At 34.3% G+C, this 27,313-nt stretch overlaps 2 protein-coding genes across 2 annotated transcripts; one reads left to right on the top strand and one right to left on the bottom strand.

Moving 5' to 3' along the window:
* Nucleotides 1-7,804: 7,804 nt before the first annotated feature.
* On the bottom strand, nucleotides 7,805-17,968 carry LOC144550256 (uncharacterized). Its single transcript, XM_078298534.1, has 9 exons — nucleotides 17,410-17,968; nucleotides 16,980-17,100; nucleotides 14,356-16,278; nucleotides 13,623-13,634; nucleotides 13,527-13,538; nucleotides 13,348-13,430; nucleotides 10,413-10,490; nucleotides 9,995-10,072; nucleotides 7,805-9,698 (listed from the first exon to the last, which is right to left on the bottom strand). The coding sequence occupies exons 3-9, from the start codon at nucleotides 16,054-16,056 to the stop codon at nucleotides 8,072-8,074; spliced, it is 3,591 nt and encodes a 1,196-aa protein (XP_078154660.1). The 5' UTR covers nucleotides 16,057-16,278; nucleotides 16,980-17,100; nucleotides 17,410-17,968; the 3' UTR covers nucleotides 7,805-8,071.
* A 2,504-nt stretch (nucleotides 17,969-20,472) lies between these two features.
* On the top strand, nucleotides 20,473-26,863 carry LOC144550262 (putative disease resistance protein RGA3). Its single transcript, XM_078298541.1, has 2 exons — nucleotides 20,473-21,640; nucleotides 24,694-26,863. Exons 1-2 carry the CDS (start codon nucleotides 20,579-20,581, stop codon nucleotides 26,800-26,802), a joined length of 3,171 nt encoding a protein of 1,056 aa, XP_078154667.1. The 5' UTR covers nucleotides 20,473-20,578; the 3' UTR covers nucleotides 26,803-26,863.
* Nucleotides 26,864-27,313: the final 450 nt, after the last annotated feature.

Genomic DNA, 27,313 nt, shown 5'->3' with positions numbered 1-27,313 from the left:
TTTTTTCCGTGGTCTAGGTATTTTTAAAAATCTGGCTAGAACCTAGTTAATTTTAATAAAATAATTTTTTTTGGTATTTTTAAAAATCTCAGCGAATAGAGCTACACAAATAATATATATAATACTTGCACGCATCTCACCGTAATTCTTATAACATGCAAGTTAATGCAAAATTCCATCACTTTTTATTGCCTCATAATTAATTGTAAGAGGAGGGTTTCAATGCCTCATGTCTTTCATACCTCATCATATTTCATATTTTATATCTTTGTTTTCAAAGTCCAAATTATCGATTTGAACTGTTCAACATGATATATATACTAAAATATGATTAGGGATGAAATTTTATAATTTTTGAATTTTTTTTACTATTTTTTAAGATGGGTAGAAAATCACTGTTTTTTTAACAGTTCAAAAATAGTGATTTTGTATCTATCTTAAAAAATAATAAAAAAATTTCATCTCCATGCATATTTTAGTATAAATATTATGTTGAATGGTTCGGATCGACAATTTCAATTTTGAAAGCGAAGATATAAAATATGAGGCATTGAAACCCTCCTCTAATTGTAAAATCAATTGTAGTTAATTAAAATTGTGAGATTGCCAATTACCAATAAGATAATAAGAATATCAAATCAAAGGTGTATTAATTTCATGCTGCTCCCACAACTATACATATCAAATTACACCATTTTTCATTATCAAACTATATATAATAAACTACAACCCAAAATAAAAAGCCAAATTATTACACCCAAGAAAAAAGAAAGACCCACGTGAAAAAAAAAAAAAAATCTTTTAACTTCTATCCTGCACTAGCTACTAGCTAGTCCAACCAAAATTCTCAAGTTGTTCATTTAATGGAGGCAGACGTACGTTTGTATTTCCAAATACTTGATTTATTTACCTTTATTAATTGTTTGATTTTGTTATTCGATATATTAATTTAACGTCATAATCTGGTGTTCTCAAACATACAATGTGAAATGAGAAATGTAGAAATATTACTCTGTGCAAGTGTTTTTATATGTCTGAATTAGAATATAACAAACTTATTTCATTTCTAATTACCACAAATCGATAATAACCGGCAAAAAAAACAAAATTCCAAGATAAAGAAACAAAAAATATATGTGTGCGCGCAGATTTAGCATGAAGCGTACGTAGCACATTTAATTTGGTATAATTAAATGTATGCATTTGTTTTTTTATAAATATTTAAAGTTTGAAAATTTAATCTTCACCTTTTTTTTTAAATGGCTAAATGTCTGCCTTTGTAGAGTTGTAAACGAACATAGAACAGAACTAGATTGTGATGTGGTCATCAAGAGGAGTTAGTGAGTACACCTTCAAAAGAATATCGAATTGACTTCGAACTATAAATCTAAACCGTTGAAATCCATATACTTCGTGAGTGATACATGTACATGCAAATTTTTTTAAGTTTTGAATTTATTTAGCATATGGTCAAGTAGTCAAAACAATTAACATTTTATGAATTTTTTTTATTATTTTATGTATTGATTTTTCATCATTTTTTTTACCACTTAACTATGTACTAAATAAATTCGAAAGTTTAAAATTTTTGCATGTACATACATCACTCACAAGTATTTGAATTTCAATAATTTAGATTCGTAGATCAAAATTAATTCAATATTAGTGTTTTGGAAATATGTTCATCAATCCCTCCTGGTAAACACATCACACCCTAATTTTGTTACTAACATATATAGTCAAATAGAATTAGACAAAATTTGAACCTGGCTCATGTCCGAAAAAGCCAAGTTGAGTTAGGTTGTAGCCAAACTAATCACGAGCTACTGTAATGAGTCATGCATAGATCAAAGAATTTTACTGACTTACATTATAAGCCAATGAGAATTATTTTCTTTTGACAACGAGTTTCATAATAAACATAAAAAATTACAATGAAAGAGTCGAAAAGAAAAAGGCTTCATAATTTTCTTACAACGACTGAGGAACGAACCGAGTTGATCGAGTCTAATTTCAACTGAACTCGTGATATAACAAATTTGAATCAAAACGAACTGATTAATAATAATTAGTTCATTTTGAACAGTCACGAGTTAGAAGTTCTTTTTTTTATCCGTTAATATCGCAAAAATATAATATGGATGGCATTAAAAGGAAAACGAAAAAGAAATACCTTGACTTTGACGTTCACGTTGACTTTGACCATGGTCAACAGACAACTCAGTTAATTATAAGCAAACAATCAAAGTTAACTGTTTTTGTCGGACCTTTACTGAAGTACTTACGAACGGTCTGACGTACGGTCGATCGATTTACGAACTAATTAATTTTTTTTATTTTTATATAAGAGATTCGTACAAATTCTATAGGCCTGTATATACGTACTACAGGCGTACGGAATTATTTTTCTTCAGCAGACATTTCAACTTAATTATCTGCCCTACAACTCATATATAAGTTAAGGGACCGAGCGCAAATTAAATTATTTTGAATACTGTTTAGGATAAGTTAAAGGGACCGAACGCAAATTAATTTAGTTAATGAATGTCTAATGAATTGTGAGTTTTTAGTTTAATCATTCGAAAAATAAGGCTAAACTACGAATCCAAACAATTATGTTTAATACTATGTATAAACATAATCATTATTTATTTAAATAAACATTCAATCAATTTACTTAACATATAATTAACATATGTTTACTTAATTCAAAAATATAATAAAGATAAAAACAAAAACATAACAAAAATATAAAACATTTTTTTTTACATTGTTATTTGTTATTTATACAGACGTATTGTCGAAAAAAATATGTCACGAAAAAGTATAAGAAAAATATATTGCAAATAACATTACATAAAATATCCATTATCAAATCCCAACTGTTAAACAATATCAGGATATATCCTGCCAAAATTATCACACCTGTTCCTAAAAGAACCATCAAATCGAATAGTAGATCAAAAAACACTTCTTTCTTTAATATATCATTCTCATTTTGTTGACAGTTGACCATAATCTGCAAAATGCTATAATTAATAAAATAAGAGATTTCAATTTATAGATGAATTGACTTTCTGCTTAACATGATTTAGCACTTTTATATCTGTAATGGTTACTTTCTAAATTGATTATCTCTAATATCTTAAAAGTTGGCAAGTATTGAGTTTGAAATAATATGATTCCATATTTATCTAAGAATGATTGGATTGTTTCATATAAATAGATCATCACAACATATTCAATCATTATTACATTTATATTGTTCATCTCATGTATGTATAAACATTATGTTTTGATGACTAGAAAATACTTTTACAATGTTTTCACATAAACATTGCATTACTTCAACTCAAAAATCATGATAACTTCAAGAGGTAATCCTTTTCTAGAATAGAAACAATTAAAAGAATTATTTTTCTTATTTTAAAAGTGTGCTTAAGTACCTTTTTAAAGGGATTATTTTATATATATATGGAGTACACCATCATATTCACATGACCTCCGATTAAAGTCCGAAACTAGAGCAACATAATATTTTTTGTATCTACCAGCATATGGTAGCCTCTACCTTTCCAACAAGTACAAAAGAAAATAACTAATAGTTTGAATTCTAATTTATTTTGTACTTTTTATAATACAACCTCAAGAACGTTTGATTATAACTAATACACCATTTTTATTATAAAATGTAGGCATCTGATATACTAGACATGTAGAAAAATTATTGCAAAAGGCTAATTTAATGTTGAAATTGGAAATCATTTCTTCTATATTCAAGGACACTGCAAAAATAATGAACTAATTTTGAGCAATTTAGTGTGAATTGAACTAATTTATGCTAATTGTTAATTAATTTTCAAGTTCAATGTTTTTCAGCATAAGTCAAGTGCATACTGAGAGGGAGAGTAATCTCAGAAATAATTCATGTAGCGTACAATTTGTTAATTTTATGCCACAGAAATTCAAAGCCCACTTTCGTACCAAGCGGCATGTCTTCACCCTATCAGTCAATGACTCAATGCCAATCAAAAGTTCAAAACAATACTTTTAATCCTGACCTGCTATATGTTTGACAACAAAGTTCACATTACGGAAAGATTCTAACAAAATAGTCGAGTACAGTAATTCAAAGAAATAAATTCTACATTTTAAATTTAAACTTCAAAACTGTTAGTCTCATTTCTACTACAACTTGTAACAAAACGCTTCTCTAGTGCTCACTGAGGCATCCAGTGACATTGATAATAGAAGTATAGAACACATCATATTGGCTAGTTTTTTTTAAAAAAAAAAGGCCTAAGTCCGTTTCATTGCCATTGAAACATAGAGTTTTTCAAAACAAACATAAAAGCAACATAAGGTTCACCAACCAAGCAACAAAACAACAAAAGCATAATAAGAACATGTAAGTAGTAGCTGAAAACAGTCATTAGCACAAAATAACACTAGTCTATGCCACCAGAAGAGCAATTGTGGCCAAAAGAAGCAAACTACAGAGCCGAATTAGAGTCACTGGAGATCCAGCCACCATCTGAGCATCATAATTAATTTGAGAAAGAAATTTAGAAAAGAAGAAGGTTCAAGAGAGAGAGAGGGGGGATGAACTGTCAGGGCGGACCTGGTGCGACCTTGGTGGACCAAGAAGAGAACCAAGGAAAGAGGAGCGCGAGAGAGGGAGGACCTATTCCTTAATCTTCTTCTGACTTGTCGACGGAGCAGGAGGCGCACGAGAGAAATAAAGGAGGTGCCGAGGGAAGAAAAAAAGCAACATAGGAGAAAGAGGCGCAGCGAAGAGAAGGGATGTGAAGAAGAGGCGGCGCAGATTGGATCTAGGATAGAGAAGAGAAGAAGCGCAACGCTCGAGTTCCAGCGAAAAAAATTAGACTCGTTGGATTTAAGCTGCACGATTTTTGACTCAAATCCAACGGTGCAGAACGAAAATGCGTGTGGTAATATGTATGGCTATACTACATGTGACGGGTCCAATTTGAACTAAATGTAGACTTCTACATTTATAAAGAATGTATTTAATCAAAAGAAGGTAGATTGTTTGATTGGAGGGTTCAGATTCAATCCGAATTAAGATTAATCAATCTCAGCCGTTGAAGTTTCAGGACAGCCAATTTAATTTAAGATGCATAATATAGAAAGATTTCTCTTGAAGTCTAATGGAAATTTAGATAGTGTTAGTTTTCTTGTTTTATAACTTTTTTACCATGACAAGATTCACACAATTACACAAAACTTAACTCTGAAAGCTTAGTGATTTTTTTTTTCAAAAAAAAAAATTGGATTTTTTTTATGAAAATTTGAGTTTTCATGAAAAAATCTTCAAGTTCGATGGAAATTTGTGTTTTTTTGGATCAGTTTGTATATTGGAAATGGATGTAATGCATCATCTTAAAAATTAAAGATGAAATTTGTACCCGCATGATTCCACTCTATGGGTCCTTTTGTGTTTCTTTTATAATATTTTTCTTTTGAGTTCAGAGTGCGTTTGCTTTATTACACAATTTAATATTAGTAAACTTTGAACATAAAAAATAGATAATAATCAAAATATTACTTTATGACACACTACATAAATAATCAGTAGATGATTGTTAAGAAATGATCTATCATTTTAACTACTCATTCTCATGAAATATTATGCGCTTTAAATTGCTATTTGAGCAAAAATTAACAAAAATAATGCTATTTTTTCTCATTGCAACTAAATAATTGAAATTTATTTCTTATAATATTGTTCCTTTTATGTGCTACACAGAGAAATATTACTTGAAGAATTCGTCCTTAACTGTGATTGGTGGTATCTTCTTGGTATCAGTGTATTGATACCAGCATTTTATGAATTCGTATCCTCTGAGATATCTCAAACTTTGCGTGACTTTATGGAAAATCCCAACCATTTAAATATGTTCTGCACAAATCTCAAAGCATACATAATTTTGACCCCTACATCACCTCCGAATAGGCACCGGACACATCGGTCACGCAAAAGTTGAGATATCTCACATTTTATTGTCTCTATAAAATCTCAATGCAAAGCTTCATTGGATTTGAAATTAGCACCTACTCAGCAAAATCTCAATTAATAATCTCAATTTTCTATTTATTAGTTGGAGTTTAATTATGCAACTAAGTAAATGGGTCAATTTTCATGGAATATTTGGATTTCGGTCACTCATGATATTAATTTAGTACATCATATTTTTCACAATCTGCATTGAAATCAAGATTTTTATAAATATTTTTACAGGAATTTAACATGAGGTGTCACTTAACGGTGAAATTGATTTAAATGCTTTAATTTTAAACTTCATTTGAGAACAACATATATTTTGTTTAATCCATGCTAGGGGCTCCATAAAACGATTTAACAACAAATTTAATTATATTTTCGAAAAGCTTAATTGATATAACCATCTTTTGTCAAATCTATAAAAAGAACGGCCAATTGTGCACCCAATTTATTCAATGGACCATTGTCTATATAATTCGACCCACTGCATACTATGCTACACAATTTCCACTTCAGTGATTTTCTTTGAAAAAATAGAGAGTTCGTGGAGCTGTTATTGAGCTTTATGCAAATCTCAATGCAATGTTCTGAAGCAAGAAAACTCAAAAAAGTTCCATCTGCCATTAATAAATATAAAAAAAAATGTTTGACTTATCGGAAGATACTGACCTTAGTTATTTAATATTATAGATGTATTTGCTCTAGCCTCTAGTTGTGTTTTTTTTATTTTTCTTTTTTTTTGAGAAACAGCCCTTTATAGTGACATAAGAAGCCTGAATAACGCGTCGGAAAGTTCCAAATTTGCATAGTTTCAGAATATACCTGTCACTGTGCACATACTAGGGCCTGTGGATTTTGTTAGAGATTGTACCAGTAACTCTAAATCGGAGTAAAACTTACACTGCTTAATGCCTCTGGATTGAACCGGATGCATTCCTCGCAGTAAACTCAGTCCCTCCGCAGTGAACATCCATTCCCCCCATACTGTACCACCAAGAGCTAATAAAATTAACAGATCAAAAATTAAATTATTCCTTTAATGGCTATTGAAATAAAGTCAAAATCTTATAATTTGTTATATACGTAATTAAGATGATTTAATATATCATCAAAACTTAGTTCACTTCCAGAGATCCCATAATCTTGTACCAGTTCTTCTCCTTTTACAAAAAGAACCCTATACAGATTCCTTATCATATCATGTACCAGACCCCAAATTACTAACAAAACTCACATAAAAAAACCAGCAAAGAAATATAGGCTACAAGTACCAATTATAAGTACAAACTACAAACCCTTGCATAGATCCCATCCATCTCCCGTACCAGACTCTAAATTGCATATAAACCCTTAAAACACCAAAAATAACAGCAAAGACCACACATATATCAGGTCAGGCCTCAATCTACAATTTACAAGAAACCCCCCTAGAAAACCCAATCTACAGCAAAGCCTCTTGAAAAACCAAATGTATAGCTGAGCCCCCATATATGTCAGCTGAGACCCCAATTTACAACAAAACCCTTCAAAAAACCAAAATTTTCAGCAGAAAACTACAACCCAAGGACAGCACTACACAATATATACAAAGACACCTAAAAACCCCTAGAAAAACACGGACAGCACCACCAAATATTTACAAAGACACCCAAAAATTACAGCACGAAGAGCATGTACCAGTTGCTCGGAATCTGTAAATAACAAACATCTGGTCTGACCATGAGAAGCTGTAGCTTGCATACCCATCAAGAGACTTGTGGGCCTCAATATGAAAGGGGAAAAAAGCAGAATAACCAAATAATATTACAGCAGCCGAATTGTATAAGTTTACACCCCCATATGCAACACAACTGCAAGTGAAAACACAATGAAATCACAAAGAAAAATTAAACTAAATGCAGAATAACCAAATAACATTACAAATTATAACAAAAATAATCAACAAAGCAGTATAAAAACTTTAAAGTTAATAGCACAGGGAGCTGTCAAAGTACATTAATTAATTATCTACATTCTAAGAAGCCATCATTGACCCAATTTGGCACATCAATCATTTGTCTTGCCACTTGTCTGCTCCATGAGATCTCTCGCATCATCATCCCGTCCCATTTTCAAAAGTAGTTCTAATACTGGAGCAGAGGCAGCTAAATCGGGTTTCACCCCTTCTTGCTTCATTCTGTTCAGCACACTCATAGCCGAGTCGATTTTTCTGATCTTAGCATATGCTTTAAGCAAGGAAGTGTAAGTCAAGAGATCTGGCGCCACATGATTGAGATGCATTCTATCAAGGATATTCATCACATCATCAATATTGCCATCATTTACATAGCCGAGAAGTAAAAATCGATATGATACAACACCTGGTTTTATACCTCCCCTTACCATTAAGTCGAGCAACTTTTCAGCTTCCTTGCTTTGTCCTTGTTTGCACAAAGAATCCATCATTGATCCATAAGTAACCTCATCCGGCAAAAAACCTCGATCAACCATATCCTTGAAAACTCTAATTGACTCTTTCCAACAGCCTAGCTTAGAATATCCATTTATAACACTATTATATGTGATAAGATCAGGTGTGGCACCATGATCAAGCATATCATACAATAGTTTCTCTGCCCTGTCAGGTTCTCCCTTCTTGCAAATTGCATCAACAATTATAGTGCAAGTGACCGTGTCAGGCAATAATCCCTTTGCAACCATCTCATTTAGCACCATCTTTGCCTTTTCTATTTTGTTCATCTTGCAGAGCCCATCTATCAGAGTACTATAGGTATGAACATCAGGATTTGTACCTCTAGAAATCATATTACATAGCAACTCTTCTGCGTTTTCAGTTTCTCCCTCCTTGCAAAGTGCATCTATGATGGTAGTATAAGTCACAACATTGGGATTATGTCCTTTAGATACCATGGACTGGAGGATTTCCACTGCCTTACCCAATTGCTTTTTCTTGCACAACCCACCCACGAGAGTAGTATAGGTCACAACATCAGGTTGAACTCCTTTAGAAACCATGTAGGACAGCAGTTCCTCTACCTTCTCAGTATCTCCTTCCTTGCAAAGGCCATTAATCAGTGAGCTGTATGTGATTACATCTGGGGCAATACCCTTTGAGAGCATTCGGTCAAACAAACTAAATGCTTTCCTCACTTCACCTGCTTTACAAAGACCATCAATAACAGTGTTGTAGATGATCAAGTCAGGTGTGCAACCCAGCTTTGGCATTTTATCGAACGCCATGGCTACGGCCTCACTAATCCTATTCTCAGAACAAAGGCCCTTAAGTAGTGGATTGAAGATGCTAGGTTCAGCTCTCTGCCCGCCCTTAATAAACCGCCCCAAGAAAACCAAGCCTAGTCTCGGGTGATTCATTCGGGTACAGTAGCTGATCAAGATACTATAGGTACAAACATCGGGTGAGGGTGAGAGCTGTCTAGGTTGGGTCCAGCGGTTAAATAGTGAAAAGACAGTTGCATAATAGTTGTTAGAGTTCTTCATACGAGTTAAGGCTGTAAATAGTTGATTAAAGGAATAGATGGATGGTGCCGGGTTCTTAGCAACCAGCAAGCGATCAAAAATTTGAAGAGCATCTTTAATAGTAAGAGTGCCCGATCGATAACGTTCTTTTACAAGTAATTCCAGCTGGCGGGTCCCCATGGCCATGGGATGAAATGGTTACAATGGACAGATACAACTGTAAGATTGGGGGCAGCTTCAACACTGCTTCTAGAATATGGAGCAGATACACCTGTTTGTTTAACTTGGGTGGACAGAAATCCAGAGAGGTCACCTGCAAGGACCTTACTGAAGGTGTGATATAATTTATCAATGGATTACCTGAAAAAAAAAAAATTAAAGAATGGTTAATTGATTTTGCATAAAGTGCTCAAGTCTTCCAGGTCAGTACAATAGTTACCACACAAAGTACTGTTAGGTTATGCCCTTTTGCGTTAGGAGCGCTTTAGATACTGCATCATGTTGGACTCTTCCAGAAGGGCTTTTTGGTCATTTTTCCTTTCTAGGGATTTGGTGAACGAGCAAAGTGATCTAAAGAATCAAGAAGCAAGCAATGACTAAAAGCTATAAAACAATATATCATACTGAATGTAGCAAAAGGCTAAATAGGAACTCCTATTTCCTAAATTAATGTTTTCTGATCAGTCCTCTTATACAAATTAACAAGCCAGTAGTCTGTATCAAACAAACTTTGTCTTTAAGAATCAGATTTTAGAAGTGAAGGACTGTTTTTGTTTGCTTTTTCTTCACTTGACAAATTGGAGCTTTGTATAACTCCTAGTACCATACTAAAAAAGTGATGCCTCTCAGGAGTTCAAAATTGACCTTACAAATTGAAACAGAGCAAAAAAAAAAAAATGAGTGCCAATACAATCTTGCCAAAACTTGATCGGTCTCAATATCTAAAAAACCCAAATTGGTAGTCTTAGGTTGAAACTTGAAGTGTAACCTGCTCATAGAATAATAGTAATTATTATGCACAATTAAGAGATGCTTGATCCAACAATGGATTCATTTATTAAAGTAAAATAGTTTCACCACTACACATGTAATCTCGAAATAAGTTTAGCGCCTGGGTGATAACCACCACAAATCCTAATTACTTTCAGAAATGTAAATAGCTCATACAACTAGTACATATGTAAATAGAGGAGGGTTCAAATGCCTCCATTTTTTGTGCCTCCACTTTTTAAAACTTTAATAATTCAAAATTTAAAACTTAAAAATCAAAATAAAACCGTTAGATATGATCTACATCATTTTATCTATGCACATGTAAAAAATTATGACATTTCAATTTTATTTTGATTGTCATCAAGAGCTTGTAAAAAATGCACTAATTTGGATGATTTCTAGATGTTGATTTTTGAACTTATTGATTCACATAAAAATAAAATTGAAATGTAATAATTTTTTATGAGCACATAGAGAAAATAACATAGATCACATCTAACGGTTTTATTTTGACTTTTAAGTTTTAAATCTTGAGTTATTAAAGTTTTAAAAAATGGAGGCATGATGGAGGCACAAAAAATGATGGAGGCATTTGAACCCTCCTCATGTAAATAATACAAATAGTAAGTAATAACTACTAAAAAGAATATTAGCTCAGAATGGTATTCCTAGTGTGCTCTCATTCTCCTATTTTTTGCACGTTTGATGACTAAATTTGTTGGTGGCTCATATAGTTGACTACATTGCAATGCACCCCAAGAATAATCAGCTGTGTGTACAAGTATACATAGGCCAATTTTCGCTCTAACCCAACTTTTTAATAAGTAGTGGATGATGATGCTTAACTTCATTACCAGATTTACATATAGGGGTCATAACTGTAGTCAATTGGCTTTTATGTCGTGTACCCAAGCATCTATTTGAAAAAATTAGCAAAGGATACTTCCAGACCGGTCATTTTTCCAAGAAACTTGCATGCACAGTCACCAGGATCGACCAAAGTGCTAAATTTGAGGCCTAAATGCAAAGCACCTAAAGAATCACTTACCACAGTTAGAGAGAACCTAGTCATAATCCATCTTCTATGATTTGAAAGAAGAGGTAGAGCGCTTCTTTAGACAACAAGTATGAAGCGTGGCTACACAAAAATGGTGTTTGGAGCGACAATACTTCTCAGGAGCATTTTGACAAACAGTTGGAGTGCAAGAGAGAGTTGAGAGAGGAGATGAGCTGAAAGCAGGGGAAGATAGGAGTTGCTTCGGAAGAAGAGAATGAGGCTCAGGCGGCGGTGGCACTGGGAGTAATTTAGTTCAGTGTGGGAGAAGTACAGTACAGTGCTACTTTCGTCCAATTTCAAAACACCAAGGAAAAGCCAATTTGGGGAAGAAGTAGAGAGGTAATCTCATCCAATTTGGATGAACCTCTACTGAATTGTGGGTCCGCTTTCTTGGTTCTGGTTACGGTCTAATAGAATAGGTCCATATGGTGATACCACAAAATTGCAAGAGTATTTCAAGTTTTACGATCAGATCCCAACTGTTCGATTAAATGTTGAGCTAATCCGGTTGTGCCAAAAGAGATTTAACGGTCCGGATCTAAACTCAAAATTCGATTGACTTTAGGTGGTATCAAACTATCAATTCGTTAAGGGATCGGATTAGGGGTGTAAATCTCTCATATCACGCGTGAAGTGGATGTGTCATTGGAATTCATATCAACTGAGGTAACAAAATATATGAGTTTAGGTCATCAGGACTGTCCGATCTACTTAATTTAGCACAAACATTAAAGAGAATTCATAGATTCTATTTCGGATTGAATTGATCTAGATTCTAATAGAACAAATCCAGATCTAAACTCAAATATTTTGTTGCGGATTCAATGCAAGGACTTGTATAATAATGAATATAATTGCTCAAAAGTTATATCGATAGCTTGTTATTTATATGTTGAATTAATTTGGCCTAACATAATTCTTGCTCGCAGGATAGAAGAACTATTATTGTCAACCAATTAAACTATATCCGTCCAATTTATAGTCAAATTATTCATTTGTCGATTATACAGTTAGAGAATCGTTTATAACCAATTTATTTATATCAAGGAGAAATTTATTGGGTACCAATAAATTTTGAATCCTAGATAACTATTTTAAACTTTTAAATAACAAAAGTAATTAATTATGTATATCATTCTGTGTACACAAAAAATTATATCACTTTAATTTTATTTTGATATATACCCACGGAGAGCTAATAAAATTAACTGATTAACGATTTAATTCTTCTTCTAATGGCTATCGAAATAAAATCAAAATCTTATAATTTTTTTATATACATGTAATTAAGATGATTTAAAAATATATCAAACAATATATATTTATTAATTTCAATACAAATTAAAAAAAAATAACACCATTTGATATTTAATAATCCTATATCAATATCATCCCTCCCTTTTTTTTTGGGCCAACAATCCATAGGTATTAATTATATTGAAATGATGTGATTACAAACCTTACATTTGTCCCAAACAGAAAAAATTCCTAAAAAGCACTATGGTGACAAATAATTGAGAAACCCCATGTGATGTTCATGAACAATACCCAATCTAATAAAACCCTGAAATGCTAGAATATGTCCTTTGAGTGAAATATAAAACAGAATATACATACAACAGTAATTAGAAAAGACAGAATATAAAACAGTTATATGAACATCATGCTTCGAACAAACCGTCCTTGTTGTCCTTGTGTCCTTTTTAAGGAAGGATATGTCCATCAGAACTTAGTTCACTTCCAGAGATCTCATAACCTTGTACCAGTCCTTGTCCTTTTATAGAAAGAACCCTACACAGATCCCATATCATGTACCACACCCCAAATTACAGCCAAAAACTCACATACAAAAACCAGCAAAGAAATATAGGCTACAACCTACAAGTACCAATTATAGTAGAAAGCCTTACATAGATCCCATCCGTATCCAGTACCAGACTCCAAAAACCAACTGGTACATAAAAAATAAACTACCTTGCTGCTAACCTAAACAAAAGACCAACTGGTACATAGAAAGTAATTAAAGCTGACCTAAACTAAAACCAACTGGTACATAAAAGTAAAAATTACCTTGCTGCTGACCTAAGAAAAAACATAAAACTACCATGCTGACTTAAACAAATACCAACTGGTACATAGAAAATTAAAATAGATTACTACAGACCTAGCTAATTTCATTGAGCATTTTCATCCCATATAAAAATACTAGCATCCAATTGCACATTTATTTGGACACCATCAAATAGTTCTGGAGAATGATGTGGCCTAAATTTCCATCTGGCTTTAAAAAATTCATAAATTTCTCCTATACACAGAGAAGAAGAATCTATTTCTGACTTAACTTATTTAATACAAAAAAAAAAAAAAAATTATTCCAAACATGCAGTGTATTTCCTTTGGTGGTGACCTTGCAATGTAATTATGAGAATAGGATCAGAGAGGCTGTAACAATGCTACTTGTCAAAATAACAAAGCTAGGCTTCACACCTAACAGCACTACCTAATAGTATACCTGGTAAGTACTGAATTCTACAAGTTGGATGAAGCACAACTCCAAGTAAAATGTCGATTAAATTTCAACACAAAATAGAATACAAAATGTAAACTAAGTAAATAAAACATCACTAATAAAGAAGAGCAGTTAAAAGATAATGAAAAAATCCAGAAAAAAAGAGAAATATTGAGAAAAGTAGTATAAGTACTTCATCTACTAGAACAACAAACTCCCCAAATTACATATATTGATTATCTACATTCTAATCAATCATTTTCAATCTGAATCAACACTTCAATCATTAGTTTAACCATTTGTCTGGTCCATGAGAACTTTTGCATCTTCGTCTCGCCCCATTTTCAAAAGCAGTTCTAGAATTGGTGCAGAGGCAGCTATATCGGGTTTCACCCCTTCTTTCTTCATTCTGTTCAACACACACATAGCCTGATCTACTTTTTGGTTCTTTGCATATGCTTTCAGCACGGAAGTGTAAGACGAGAGATCTGGCGCTACATGGTTGAGTTGCATTCGATCTAAGATTTTCATCACATCATCAATAGTGCCATAATTTGCATAGCCGGTAAGTAAAATTCCATATGATACAACACCTGGTTTTATACCTCCCCTTACCATTAAGTCAAGTAACTTTTCAGATTCCTTGCTTTGGCCTTCTTTGCACAAAGAATCCATCATTGATCCATAAGTAACCTCATCTGGCAAAAAGCCTCGATCAATCATATCCTTGAAAACTCTAATCGACTCTTTCCAACAGCCTATCTTAGAATATCCATTTATAACACTAGTATATGTGATAAGATTAGGTGTGACACCTTTATCAATCATATCATACAGTAGTTTCTCTGCCCTGTCAGTTTCCCCCCTCTTACAAAGTGCATTGACAATTATAGTGCAAGTCACAGTGTTAGGCAATAATCCCTTTGAAACCATCTCATTTAGTAACTTCTTTGCCTTTTCTGATTTGTTCATCTTGCAAAGCCCATCTATAAGAGTATTATAGGTTCGGACATTAGGATTTATACCTCTAGAAATCATATTACATAGCAACTCTTCTGCGTATTCAGTTTCCCCGTCCTTGCAAAGTGCATCCATGGTGGTATTATAAGTCACAACATCGGGATCATGTCCTTTAGAAACCATGGACTGGAGCATTTCCTCTGCCTTTCCCAATTGCCCTTTCTTGCACAAACCATCCACGAGAGTAGTATAGGTCACAACATCAGGTTGAAGTCCTTTAGAAACCATATAGGACAATAATTCCTCTGCCTTCTGAGTATCTCCTTCCTTGCACAGACCATTAATCAGTGAGCTATATGTGACTACATCTGGTGCAATACCCTCTGAAAGCATTCGCTCAAACAAACTAAATGCTTTGCTAATTGCGCCTTCTTTACAAAGGCCGTCAATCAGTGAGCTGTACGTGAATACATCTGGTGTAATACCCTTTGAGAGCATTCGGTCAAACAAACTAAATGCTTTACTCACTTCACCTTCTTTACAAAGACCATCAATAACAGTGCTGTAGGAGATCACGTTAGGTGCACAACCCAGCTTTGGCATTTTATTAAACGCCATGGCAACGGCCTCACTAATCCTATTCTCAAAACAAAGGCCTTTAAGTAGTGGATTGAAGATCCTAGCATCACCTCTCTGCCGTCCCTTAATAAACCGCCCTAAGAAAACCAAGCCTAGTTTCAGCCGATTCAATCGGATACAGTAGGCAATCAAGATACAATAGGTGCAAACATCGGGTGTGGGTGAGACCCCTTTAGGTAGGGTCCAGCGGTTAAAGAGTGAAAACACAGTTGAATAATGGTTGTTAGAGTTCTTCATACGAGTTAAGGCTGTAAAGAGATGATTAAAGGAATATATAGACGGTGTCGGGTTCTTAGTGGCCAACAAGCGATCAAAAAATTGAAGAGCATCTTTAATAGTAAGGTTGCCGGACCGACAGTGTTCTTTTACAACCAGTTCCAATTGGCGGATCCCCATGGTTGTGTATTGGAAATGGTCACAACTCTATTTTTAGATGGTTTTTAGGTATAACTTAAGATCAGTGGTAGCCTCAAAACTGCTTCTAGAATATGGGCTCATATACCTGCTTGTTCGACTTGTATTGACAGAAATCCAAAGAACTCAGCCGTCTCATTTCAAGGAGAGTAGTCGGCTGCAAGGCCTTTACTGAATGTGTGCTACAATTTATAAACGGATTACCTACAAAGTAAAAAAGAATTAAAGAATGGTGAATATATTTTGCATAAAGCTCTATAGTCTTGCAGGTCAGTACATGATGTGTGTTTAATGGCAATGCACAAAGTAAATAGTCCAACACAATTAGATACAGTCTAATAAGCACGATTTCAATCAGATCAGCTTATGATGCTATTAGGCTGCAGTTAGGTACTGCCCATATGTCTTTTTTGTGCTATAGATTTTTGTAATTATTTTTAGATTTATGCTTAGGTAGGTATAGCGTGTAGCAAAGGACAATTGTATAATAAATAATATTAAGCACTTTCAGAAGGGTTTTTTGGTGATTTGCCAGCCAGGGATATGGTCAATGAGAACTCCTATTTACTTCATTAATATTTTAAGTTCAGTACTCCTATACCAGTTGTTACTGAGCCTGAAGTAATCTTTATCAAAGCAACTAAAAACTTCAAGGACCAGAGCTTAATAGTTAATTGAGACTGTTTTTGTTTGCTTTTTGTTCACTTTACACATTGGATCTAAAAACTTCAAGGATCTAAACTATAATTTCTAGTACCAGTAACGTTATAGTTAGAGAGTTGATGCCACTCATAATTACAAATAAGCATTGGACCACCAGCCCAATTTATGGTCTCAACCAACCAATTAGTCATTAGTTTTGACAAAGAAATTAAAAAACATAGCAACGGAAATTTTAAAATTACCTTACAAATTGAAACAGAGACAAGACAATGAGCACCCGTACAGTATTGCCAAACTTGATCAGGTCAATAGCTACAAAACCCGAATTGGTAGTCCTATATAGGTCAGAAGTCGAACTGTAACCTGCTCATAGAATAATAGTAATAATCATTATGCTTAAGAGATATGCTTGATCCAGCAATGAATTTTTTTTATTGTATGTGATCTATTAAAGTGTATAGTTTCACCACTATGCGTGTAACCTGGAATTATGCTTGATCCTATTTTCTGTATGTAAGATGATTAAATTGGTTGGTGGCTCATATAGTTGACTATATTGCAATGCACCCCAAGGACAATCAGGTGTGTGTACAAGTATACATTGCCCAATTTTTGCTCTAAGCCAACTTTTTAATAAAATAAATAGTGGGTGATGATGGTTAACTTAATTACCAGATTTATACATAGGGGTAATAACTGTAGTGAATCAGTTTTATGCCGTGTACCCAAGCATCTATTTTACAAAATTAGCAAAGGATACTTCCAGACCAGTCATTTTTCCAAGCAACTTGCCTGCACAGTCACCATGATCTACCAAAGTGGTAAATTTGAGGTCTAAATGTAAAGCACCTAAAGAAGCACTTGCCACAGTTAGAGAGAGCCTAGTCACAATCTGTCTTCTATAATTTGAAAGAAGAGGTAGAGCGCTTCTTTAAACAACAAGAATGAAGCGTGACTACACAAAAATGGTGTTTGGAGCGACAGTACTTCTCAGGAGCAATTTGACAAACAGTTGGAGTGCAAGAGAGAGTTGAGAGAGGAGATGAGCTGAGAGTAGGGGAAGACAGGAGTTGCGTCGGAAGAAGAGAATGAGGCTCAGGCGGCGGTGGCGCTGGGAGTAATTTAGTTCATGTGGGAGAAGTACAGTACAGTGCTACTTTCGTCCAATTTTAAAACAACTCTTCCTTTAATCGGAATGAAGCACCAAGGGAATGCCAATTTGGGGGAGAAGTAGAAAGGTACTCCGTACTCTCGTCCAATTTGGATCAACCTCTACTGAATTGTGGGTCCACTTTCCTGGTTCTGGTTACGGTCAAATAGAACAGGTCCATATGGTGGTACCACAAAATTTCAAGATTCTCTCAAGTATTTCAAGTTTTAAGATCAGATCTCAATTGTTCGATTAAATTTTGAGCTAATCCAGTTGTGCCAAAAGAGATTTAACGGTCCTGATCTAAACTCAAAATTCGATTGACTTTAGGTAGCATCAAACTATCAATTCGTTAAGGGATCGGATCCTCTAAATAGTATCTGAAATCAGGTTGTTTAGATAGAATTACAAATAAATAATTTTAAAATTTATTAATTACAACCCAGAGCACAAGTAGCACATGTACTATCATCAAATCAGAAAAGGCTACAAGTCAGCGCACAACGCCATTAGCAGACTGAAAAAGATTCAAACTCTTCATTTCTAGGCAGATCATCTTCTCTAAACATTAGACAGATGGTATTGCTCCCATCGCCCAGTCCCGTAATCAAGGATATCCAAAAAATCTCCAATGATATTATTTGCTTTGCTGAATGATTATCAATTAAAATTCTATATAGTTTTTCATGTTACATTCTATTTGATAATATTTTTTTCAATTTAAAAATAAATTTTGGTTCCATTATAAATTTTAATTCCAAAACGTAGTCATCCAAAATACACACCATAAAAAAAATCTATATCTTTGCCTCTTTGGGGGTTGTATCATATATCAATTAAATCTTAAACATAGTAGTGTTTTGTCTGACTACATTAAAATCAAATACATAACTGAGGTGGGGCCCACTATGCCCATTGGTTAGTGGCTATCTCTTACGGACCACGCAAAGATTTGACTTCATTGAGATCTGCGTTGCCATTTTATTGTATCAACTTCAACTGTATTCTAAACTGAGGTGGAGCCTATTCTATGCCCATTGGCCAGTGGCCAACTGGCCATCTCTCACATACCACGCAGAGGTTTGACTTCATTAATTGAGATCTGCATTGCCATTTATTGTATCAACTTCAACTTTATTCAAACTCATTTCATTATTCTTAAAAAAAAATAACATAGAAATAAAATCAATAAATCCCGCTGCACAGATACTAACAGAGGTGACTACATTAAAATCACATAAAAATAAAATCAACAACAAAAATGAGGTAGAACCCACTATGCCCATTAGTTAATGGCCAGTAAGAGATAGGAGTAGGTTTGATGGGACATCGAACCTACTTTTAGAGTCAATTAACTCCAACATCGTATAATTAGTATTAAGATACGTGGACATAAAAATTGAAATAGACTCGCACAGATTTTAATGCATATCTGATGGTCAATACACCCATCGAACCAAAGTAGGTCCGAAGGGCATTGGACCTACTCTGAATTTGGCTAGTAAACATATCTCAAATATCACGCAGAGGTTTGACTTCATTGAGATATGCAAATCCCGATTTTTTTATTAATAGGAAATAAATAAAAATATATTGACAATAGTGAATAATTTTGGTAAAATTTGAAATCTATGAACACCGGAATGGACTATAACGTCCGTTGAACATTATAAACCATAACTCCAGATAATTTAAATTAATTAATTACTAATTAATGAAAAAATAAAAAACAAATAGGACGTTACCAACAATAACGTCCAGATCAGATATTATTCGATGCTTATTCTAAGTCTGGAGACTGGAGCGCTATGCTAAATTTAAAGGCAATGTATGGACGTTATTGTTAGTAACGTCATTATTTTTATTTTTTTTTGGTTGCATTAATTATGGCTAATTGATTTAGATTATTTGAAGGTTATGGTTTGTAATGTCTTCTAGATGTTATAAACCCCATATTCATTCTCTGATATTTTTTATTTTATTTTCCTATTAATAAAAAAATTCGGCTGCAACTCTGCGTTGCCATTTATTATTTCTATAAAATAATTTATGATTTGTTAGATAAAAAGCTTTGGACAGAACACCCGAAATTACTTTTGGTTTTCTAGCTTGTTGGATGTTGTCTAGATGTAAAAAAAACAAGAAAAAAATCTTCATAGACTCAAATAATTATTTATCCACGAAAACTCATTATCAACAATTTCTTATTTTTGAAAAAACTTTGGTAGGTTTGATTTTGGTTTTCGTTTTTTCTTTTCTTGAGAAAATGATAGCTAGCTAGGTTTCATTAGGTTTCATTCGGAGGTCAGAATGAATCGTTTCTTTCGGGAGTTGATGCCTTGATCGTGTCCCTCTTGCGAGTAAGAAAATTATGATAAGCGCATATTATTAAATTAAGCCTGATTTAATTCCTTCACACATGACAATCACAAGGCTTGCATACTTGTCAATGTCCAACCTTTATCTTCGATTCCAGCTGAGGGTGAATTCTTTAATCCGATATTCTTTTGAGGGAATTTCATGTATACCCCTCAAAACCTTCATAATTCCGCCTTCTTTTATATATACTATTATGGGAAAAGGCGTACTAAAATCTCATTAATTCAATACCACATTCTCCAACTATCCCCATTACACATTACAATCTCTTTTCCTCTTGAGCAATAGCTGTAGCTTTCACACAAAACAAAGATGGCAATGATACTCCATGTCTTCCTGTCCAGGTTTAGCGACCTTGTTGTGCAAATGGTGGAAAGTGAGGTGGGCATGCTACTGGGCATCCCTGGCGAGGTTGAGAAGCTCGGCGAGACCGTTCGTGACATTCAATGTGTTCTTGCTGATGCCGAGAGGAAGCAGAGAAATGACAAGACCATTGAACGCTGGCTCATGCAGCTCAAGGATGTCATGTACGATGCCGATGATGTCATTGACCTCTGTCAGATCAAGGCAAAGGAGCATCTTGCTGCCTCCAGTTCCCATTCCTCTAAAAATGCTCGCTATGGCTGCCATTTGCTGTTGTGCTTCCGCAACCCGTTATTTGCTCGTGAAATTGGTTTGAAAATTAAGGATATCAATTCAAGACTAAATGAGATTTCCAAGAGAAAGGCTGATTTGGGTTTGATTGTAGCACAAATCTCTTCTGGGCCTTCCAAACTAGTTCACCGACTAGACTCGATCATCACCCGAAAGACTGATCCCTCGGTTGTGCTATCTGATATTGTGGGAGAAAAGATTGAAAAAGATACTGAGCTACTAGTGAACTGGCTGACTCAAGAAGAGAAGGATGCGAGAGAAATCCTTTGTGTTGCTGCTATTGTGGGGATGGGAGGAATTGGGAAAACCACTCTAGCCAAAAAGATCTTTAATGACCCGATAATTAGGGAGGAGTGTCAGTTAAAAATTTGGGTTTGTGTCTCAAAGGAGGTGAAAGGAATAGAATTGTTGAAAAGTGTGATTCGGAAGGTAGGAGGTGATCACGGTGCCGTTCAGGAAAGATCAGAGTTGGTGCCTCTACTCAAGAGCCTTGTTGAGGGAAAAAAGTTTCTTCTTGTTTTAGATGATGTGTGGAAAGAGAGCCGAGCGGTGTGGGACAGTCTATTGCGTGCTTCTATGAGTGGCGGAGCTCATGGGAGTAGGTTACTTGTCACCACTCGAGATGTAAGAGTTGCGGATGAAATGAGGGCGGCAAAATTACACCGGGTGGGGAAGTTATCTCCTGAAGATGGCTGGTCCCTATTAACAAAGCAGGTAATTTAAATTTTATAACTTTGTTTAGCCTTAAAATTGCTACTTTTGCCTTAAAAACATAGCATTGTCTAGTTAGTCGTGATTTAAGTATTGAGTTCTTAGACAAACCATTTTGCAGTCTATAACAAATCCAAACTTAATTATTTCTATCTTAAACAAAAGAGAATTTTGAATAAAATTTTATAATTCACCAGAATGACACCTGGTAGCACTTGATAAGCAAAATGGAATTTTGTTTAAAGCAATAATAGATATAGTGCCTATGATTATTTTCATAATTAATACCTCTGGTCGCCAATAGGCAATTTCTAACGATTAATATATTCTTATAAAATATTTCCACTAGTGAACTTATAGGTGTTAAGATTTTAATTGATGGATTGGAGTTCTTACCTAAGAACAACATTAATTCATTTACCATAATACGGTGCATCACTAGTGAACTGATACGTGTGTGCCTTGCTGGCATACCTGACCGGTTCAGGTATGTTGTGGCATGCCAAAAACTATGAAAACTGGGCATGGCATGCCTTCGATCGGGCACCGTGTTTGAACGTGTTATACGTGCCTGGCCACATGTTTCTCCACTCCCGCCGGCGTCTCCATCTGTCTTTCCGAGAACCTCCTCCCCCTTCTTCCTTGCCACCGCTATTTCCCTACTTGTCGGCAATGATGTGCTCACCTCTCCTGGCATCTCATCGCAGGTAATCGGTCTTGTCACGTCACGAGTCTTGTCACATCATGTAACCACGTTTTTCAATATTATTTCTTTATTAAAAAAATATTTCAATTTCTTATCTTACTTTCTGGTACTTTCATTGTTTTTTCAATTAACTTAAAATCCGATAAAATAGTTAAAACTTGAACGGTCACATAACATTTGGTCAGATGCCATGTTACGTTGTGATGTGACAACTCTCCACTACTTTGGTCACATCACATGAAAATAAACGTTCAATCACGTAATAAACACGACATACCAAATTACAATGTTTTACCTTCAACGCTCCCATGCTCATCTTACACTGCAAAACCATGACTAGGGCTGTCCTGGAGATTTTGGATCAGAAGTGGGAGAAAAGTTTGAGCCTTTTATATATGCTAATAGATCAACCTATTTATAGAAAAATTTAGACTTTTTATATACACAAAGTTTGAATTCTAATATTTTATTTATTTTTAATATATACAAATTAAATTCTTTTTAATATATACAATTAAACTATTTTTTTTTTGCCCCTTGAGTGTCCTACACCAGAGCCGGCTCTGACCATAACCCCTTCACGGTAAACCCATACCATACATCGGCTACAAACCAACAACTGTCCCTCCCTTGAGTCAACCATGCATTGTTCTGCCCAAAAGTTGACATGTCATGCCCACCGAGCTGTGCTCCATGCCCGAGCTTCATACCATGTTGTGTTCGCGGGTGGCATATTGGCATAAAGCATGTAATAATGAATTTTAAAAAATATTTAGCAATCAAAGGATATGATATCATAAAACTTTAATTTGTTATATATATATTATTGGTGATGATAAAATATAAATTAACTATATTTCTGCACTTCCGATGAGTAATAATTAAAAAAAAATCAAAATAAAAAAAAATTATTAAAAAAAAAATGTAAACACAGTTATCAATAAAACTATAGTATATAGTATATTCTATTGTGGATGAGAAAGTGATTCTAAATAGATATAGGTCCCTGATTTATGTCTTGCATTGCTAATTGCTAAAAGCATGAGCGCCCTTTAAGTATCCTTTGAGATTATAGCTGGTGGTTCTCAAAACCAGACATTGTTAATTTTATTTTCATGTAAAAGCCGAATATTGTGCATGACATATAAAAAAATACAGTGAAAAACTTTATAATTACCAAAACTTGAACTTGTATTTATTCTTTGTTTTTTTAGACATGTCTTTAGAAGCATTTTTCAATTTATTTACTAGATACATATATTTTCTCCAATTATACCAAAACACAAAAATACTAAAAAATAAATTCACATGCTTTAAAATTATTGTGAGAATAATTTAATTAATAAAAAAATAATTGCTTTTATTTTCTATTTTAAGAAAATTTCACAATTTTTCGTACTTATTTACTACTTAATTTCAAATATTTTCTCGAGTTAGGAAAACACACAAAAAAAATTATAAAAATATAATTTTAATGTACTTCTGATTTCTGGACATATTTTCATGTTTTTTTTATACATTATTATATATTTTGTATTTATAATTTGTTTCTTAATTAGAATGATTTCACTATAGGAAACAAATGGCACGACATGCCCGAACACCTTATCAAGCTGTGTCGTGCATGTATTTGTGTTGTGCATGCCCATTATCGGTATTGTGCAGCACCAGCATGAAACGACATTGTACATGTTCTGCGTATATCTTAACATGGCAATCCGAAACGCGACACGACACATTTGTAATTGTCTAATCAAGACCACTCAATTATAGTATAGCTAAGGAGAGAGAGAGAGGATAATAAGTTCTCTGGCTAGTTGTCTAAGATCTAACGATATTCGAATTCTCGAAAAATGTGGTGCATCAGAAAGCTCCTCCAACTGCCTCCCCTACGCTGGAGGGTCCATTGGGAGCAGAAGCCCCCTAGGTAGCCTGGAGGGTTCCGGTCATAGCCAAATTGGATACCAAAATCGGGTTTGAAATGGACCAAAACAATTCATGCATCTTCTATGAAAATGATTCAAACATAGGCACTTTGTGTTAATAAAACTGCGGGAGCTGGAATGTTCAGTGATCATGATTCAACCTAGACACTCCGGATTTGAAATGGCTAATAATTTGGTTGCACTGCTTTCTATCCTAATCTATGTTCTCTCTTCTTTGAAAATGACTTTTTTTGTTATCTCTTAATAAATGTGGTATACAGTTTTTGCTCAATCTCAATATTTTATCACAACCTAGGATTTGTAATTCTTTTACAATCTTAACATCTAAAGTTTCTAATTAAGACTCTTGACATATATCTTAAATAAAAATGAAAGCATCGACGTTCCTAACTTTTTCATTTATCTGACAGATAATTCAACATGAGAGTGAGATTCAAGAATTTAAAGATATTGGATTGCAACTAGTTGAAAAGTGTGATGGTTTGCCTCTTGCTATCAAAACTATAGGTGGTGTGCTTTGCACGAAGCGGAAGTCAAAAGTTGAATGGCAGGCAGTTCTAAAAAGCAATATATGGTCTATTGATGGGGTGCAAGATATCCACAATGCATTTCATTTGAGCTACGAAGACCTTTCCTCTCCTTTGAAACAATGCTTTATCTTTTGCTCTCTCTTTCCGGAAGATTTTGAGTTTACTAAAATGGGATTAATCTATCAATGGTTAGCAGAAGGATTTTTGCAAGATAAGGTAGATTTATGGGATTTGGGAAACAACTACTACACAGAGTTACTGGTACGAAATCTTTTGGAAGGTATTGACAAATTCTATGATCAAACAAAATGCAAAATGCATGATCTTCTGTGGTCGTTTGCCCGCCAGTTAGGAAAAGATGAAAACTGTGTATTAAGGGAGGGACAAGTTTTATCCAGGCCCAAGGGTTCACTGAAAGTACGGCGATTATCTGTAGAAGGAAATGAGGTCAATACTGAATTAATTAAAAAAGAAAATGGGTTGAGAACATTATTGCTTCGCGATAAACCTGAAATTGCTCTCGATTATTTGTATAAAGCCTTTTCAAACCTCCGCATCTTAGACCTCAGTGGCTCCAATTTTTCAAGCCTACCAGATTCTCTGTGTGACCTCGTGCATTTGAGATACTTGGATGTCAGTTGTTCAAAGATAACAAATCTTCCAAATTCTATTGGAAATCTCAAATATCTATTATATTTGAGTCTTGATTGGTGCAAAAGTTTGTCAGATGTCCCTAGTAGTATCATTAGTCTACAAGAATTGAAATATCTTAGTACTTATGGTTCAGGAGTCAGGGGATTACCAACAGGCCTAAATAAACTAGACAAGCTTGTTAAACTATATGGATTCAAGCCAGATAAAAATAGCCTGGAAGGATATAGTAGCCTAGAAAGCATAGAAACTCTATCACAGCTAATTTCTCTCACTTTATACAGTTTAGAGAAAGTATCGGATAAGAGTAGAGCAAAAATGGCAAACCTTCGAAATAAACATAGTCTACAAGACCTAAAATTAGTTTATGGAACATTGAGTCCGGATGAACAACTTTTCCAAACTAATGAAAAGAAGATATCAACTGAGGATATTTTAAATGAGCTTTGTCCTCCCCGTTGTATAGAAATTGTTCATATTGTAGGTTACTTTGGCAGCCACCTTCCTAATTGGCTAAATTTGAGTTCAGACCTTTCGAACTTGAGATATCTTAATATCGAAAATTGTGCATGCTTTGAGAAGCTTGTGTTGTTAGGCCAACTTCCCAATTTAGATTTTCTTCTAATAAAAGGTGCATATTCGGTTGTGAGTGTGGGAGAAGAGTTATTGTGGGGAGGTATCCAAAACAGAGATGCAATAACAATAAGTTGTCATGCCAAGCCTGCATTTCCCAAATTGAGTCGACTAATCTTTGAAGAGATGCTCAATTGGAAAGAGTGGCAGTGGAATAAGGGACATGTAGCCATGCCCAAGCTAAAAGAATTATGCATTAGAGATTGTCCCCAGTTGAGCTCTCTACCGGAAGGTCTTTTGCATCATGCTACTTCCATGGATTATCTAGAGATTGATGGTGCTGATAAGTTGATTGCCATAGAGAATCTCCCATCAATCAAAGAAATTCGTATTTTTGAAAGCCAAAACTTGGAGAGGATTTCAAAATTTCCCAGCATTTCACATATTCTAATTGTAGAATGCCCAAATCTAATAGTTGTGGAGAGCCTTAAGGCCTTACGGACGATGGAATTAAGGGATTTTAAAATGAAAATTCTACCAAATTATTTGAGGTCAACAATGCCACATAAGCTAAGAATCAAGTGTAGTGAGGAGTTGCTGATGAAGATTGTAAGCCAAGGTGAAAATGGTTATGAGTGGAACAAATTCAAGCACATTTCCAAGGTGACTATCTACTCATCTGAAGAATCTTTCTATGCTACTTATCAGAAGACACCATTCTGTTTCACCACCAATGTGGGCACAAGGTCAGTTGACTCAGTTTAGAGATCTGTGATGATGTCATAGCAATAGTAGAAGCTCTCTTGCCATTACTCTTTTTGTTCAGGTATAGTAATTCCTCCACTTGGTCTAACTAGCTTTATTTTAATTACCATATTTTTTTTCAAATGTCAGATTCAATTTAATTATGCTTTGGTTGATAAATGCACCGTAGTCTTTTACTATCACATAAAGTATAGAATTTACAATTTGGATTGGTCCGGTATATCAGTTTGTATCAATACAATGCAGCAATTTTACTATCAATTTCATAATTTCCATACATTTTAATTTGTTAGAACTATTTTTTCCCTTCCCCAAATTTTTGCATTCTGATGAGTCATTATCTTAAATGTCATTGAAGAAATTTTCTTACAAATTTAGAGTAGAACTAGGGTGCTCTTAATCTAACCAAAGTTTTGGTGAGCTTAACTCTAAAACTCATCAAATCGATTTCAAACGACGAATCCGAACCGTTGAAACCCGCCTACCTTACGTGTGATGCATCTACATGTGA

Source organism: Carex rostrata, unplaced genomic scaffold, assembly GCF_964058835.1.
Source record: "Carex rostrata unplaced genomic scaffold, lpCarRost1.2 SCAFFOLD_60, whole genome shotgun sequence".
NCBI lineage: Eukaryota > Viridiplantae > Streptophyta > Magnoliopsida > Poales > Cyperaceae > Carex > Carex rostrata.
Note: the sequence above shows the minus strand (reverse complement) of the source record. Positions and strands in the feature narration are given on the sequence as shown.

Coding starts and splice junctions, on each gene's coding strand:
- LOC144550262 (XM_078298541.1), top strand. CDS start 20,579: ATGGCAATGATACTCCATGTCTTCCTGTCCAGGTTTAGCGACCTTGTT. Junction 21,641..24,693: donor TATTAACAAAGCAGGTAATT/TAAATTTTATAA, acceptor TTTATCTGACAG/ATAATTCAACATGAGAGTGA.
- LOC144550256 (XM_078298534.1), bottom strand. CDS start 16,056: ATGGGGATCCGCCAATTGGAACTGGTTGTAAAAGAACACTGTCGGTCC. Junction 10,491..13,347: donor GTACATGATATGGGATCTGT/GTAGGGTTCTTT, acceptor TTCTATGAGCAG/GTTACACTTCAAGTTTCAAC. Junction 9,699..9,994: donor GAAGAGTCCAACATGATGCA/GTATCTAAAGCG, acceptor TCCATTGTAACC/ATTTCATCCCATGGCCATGG.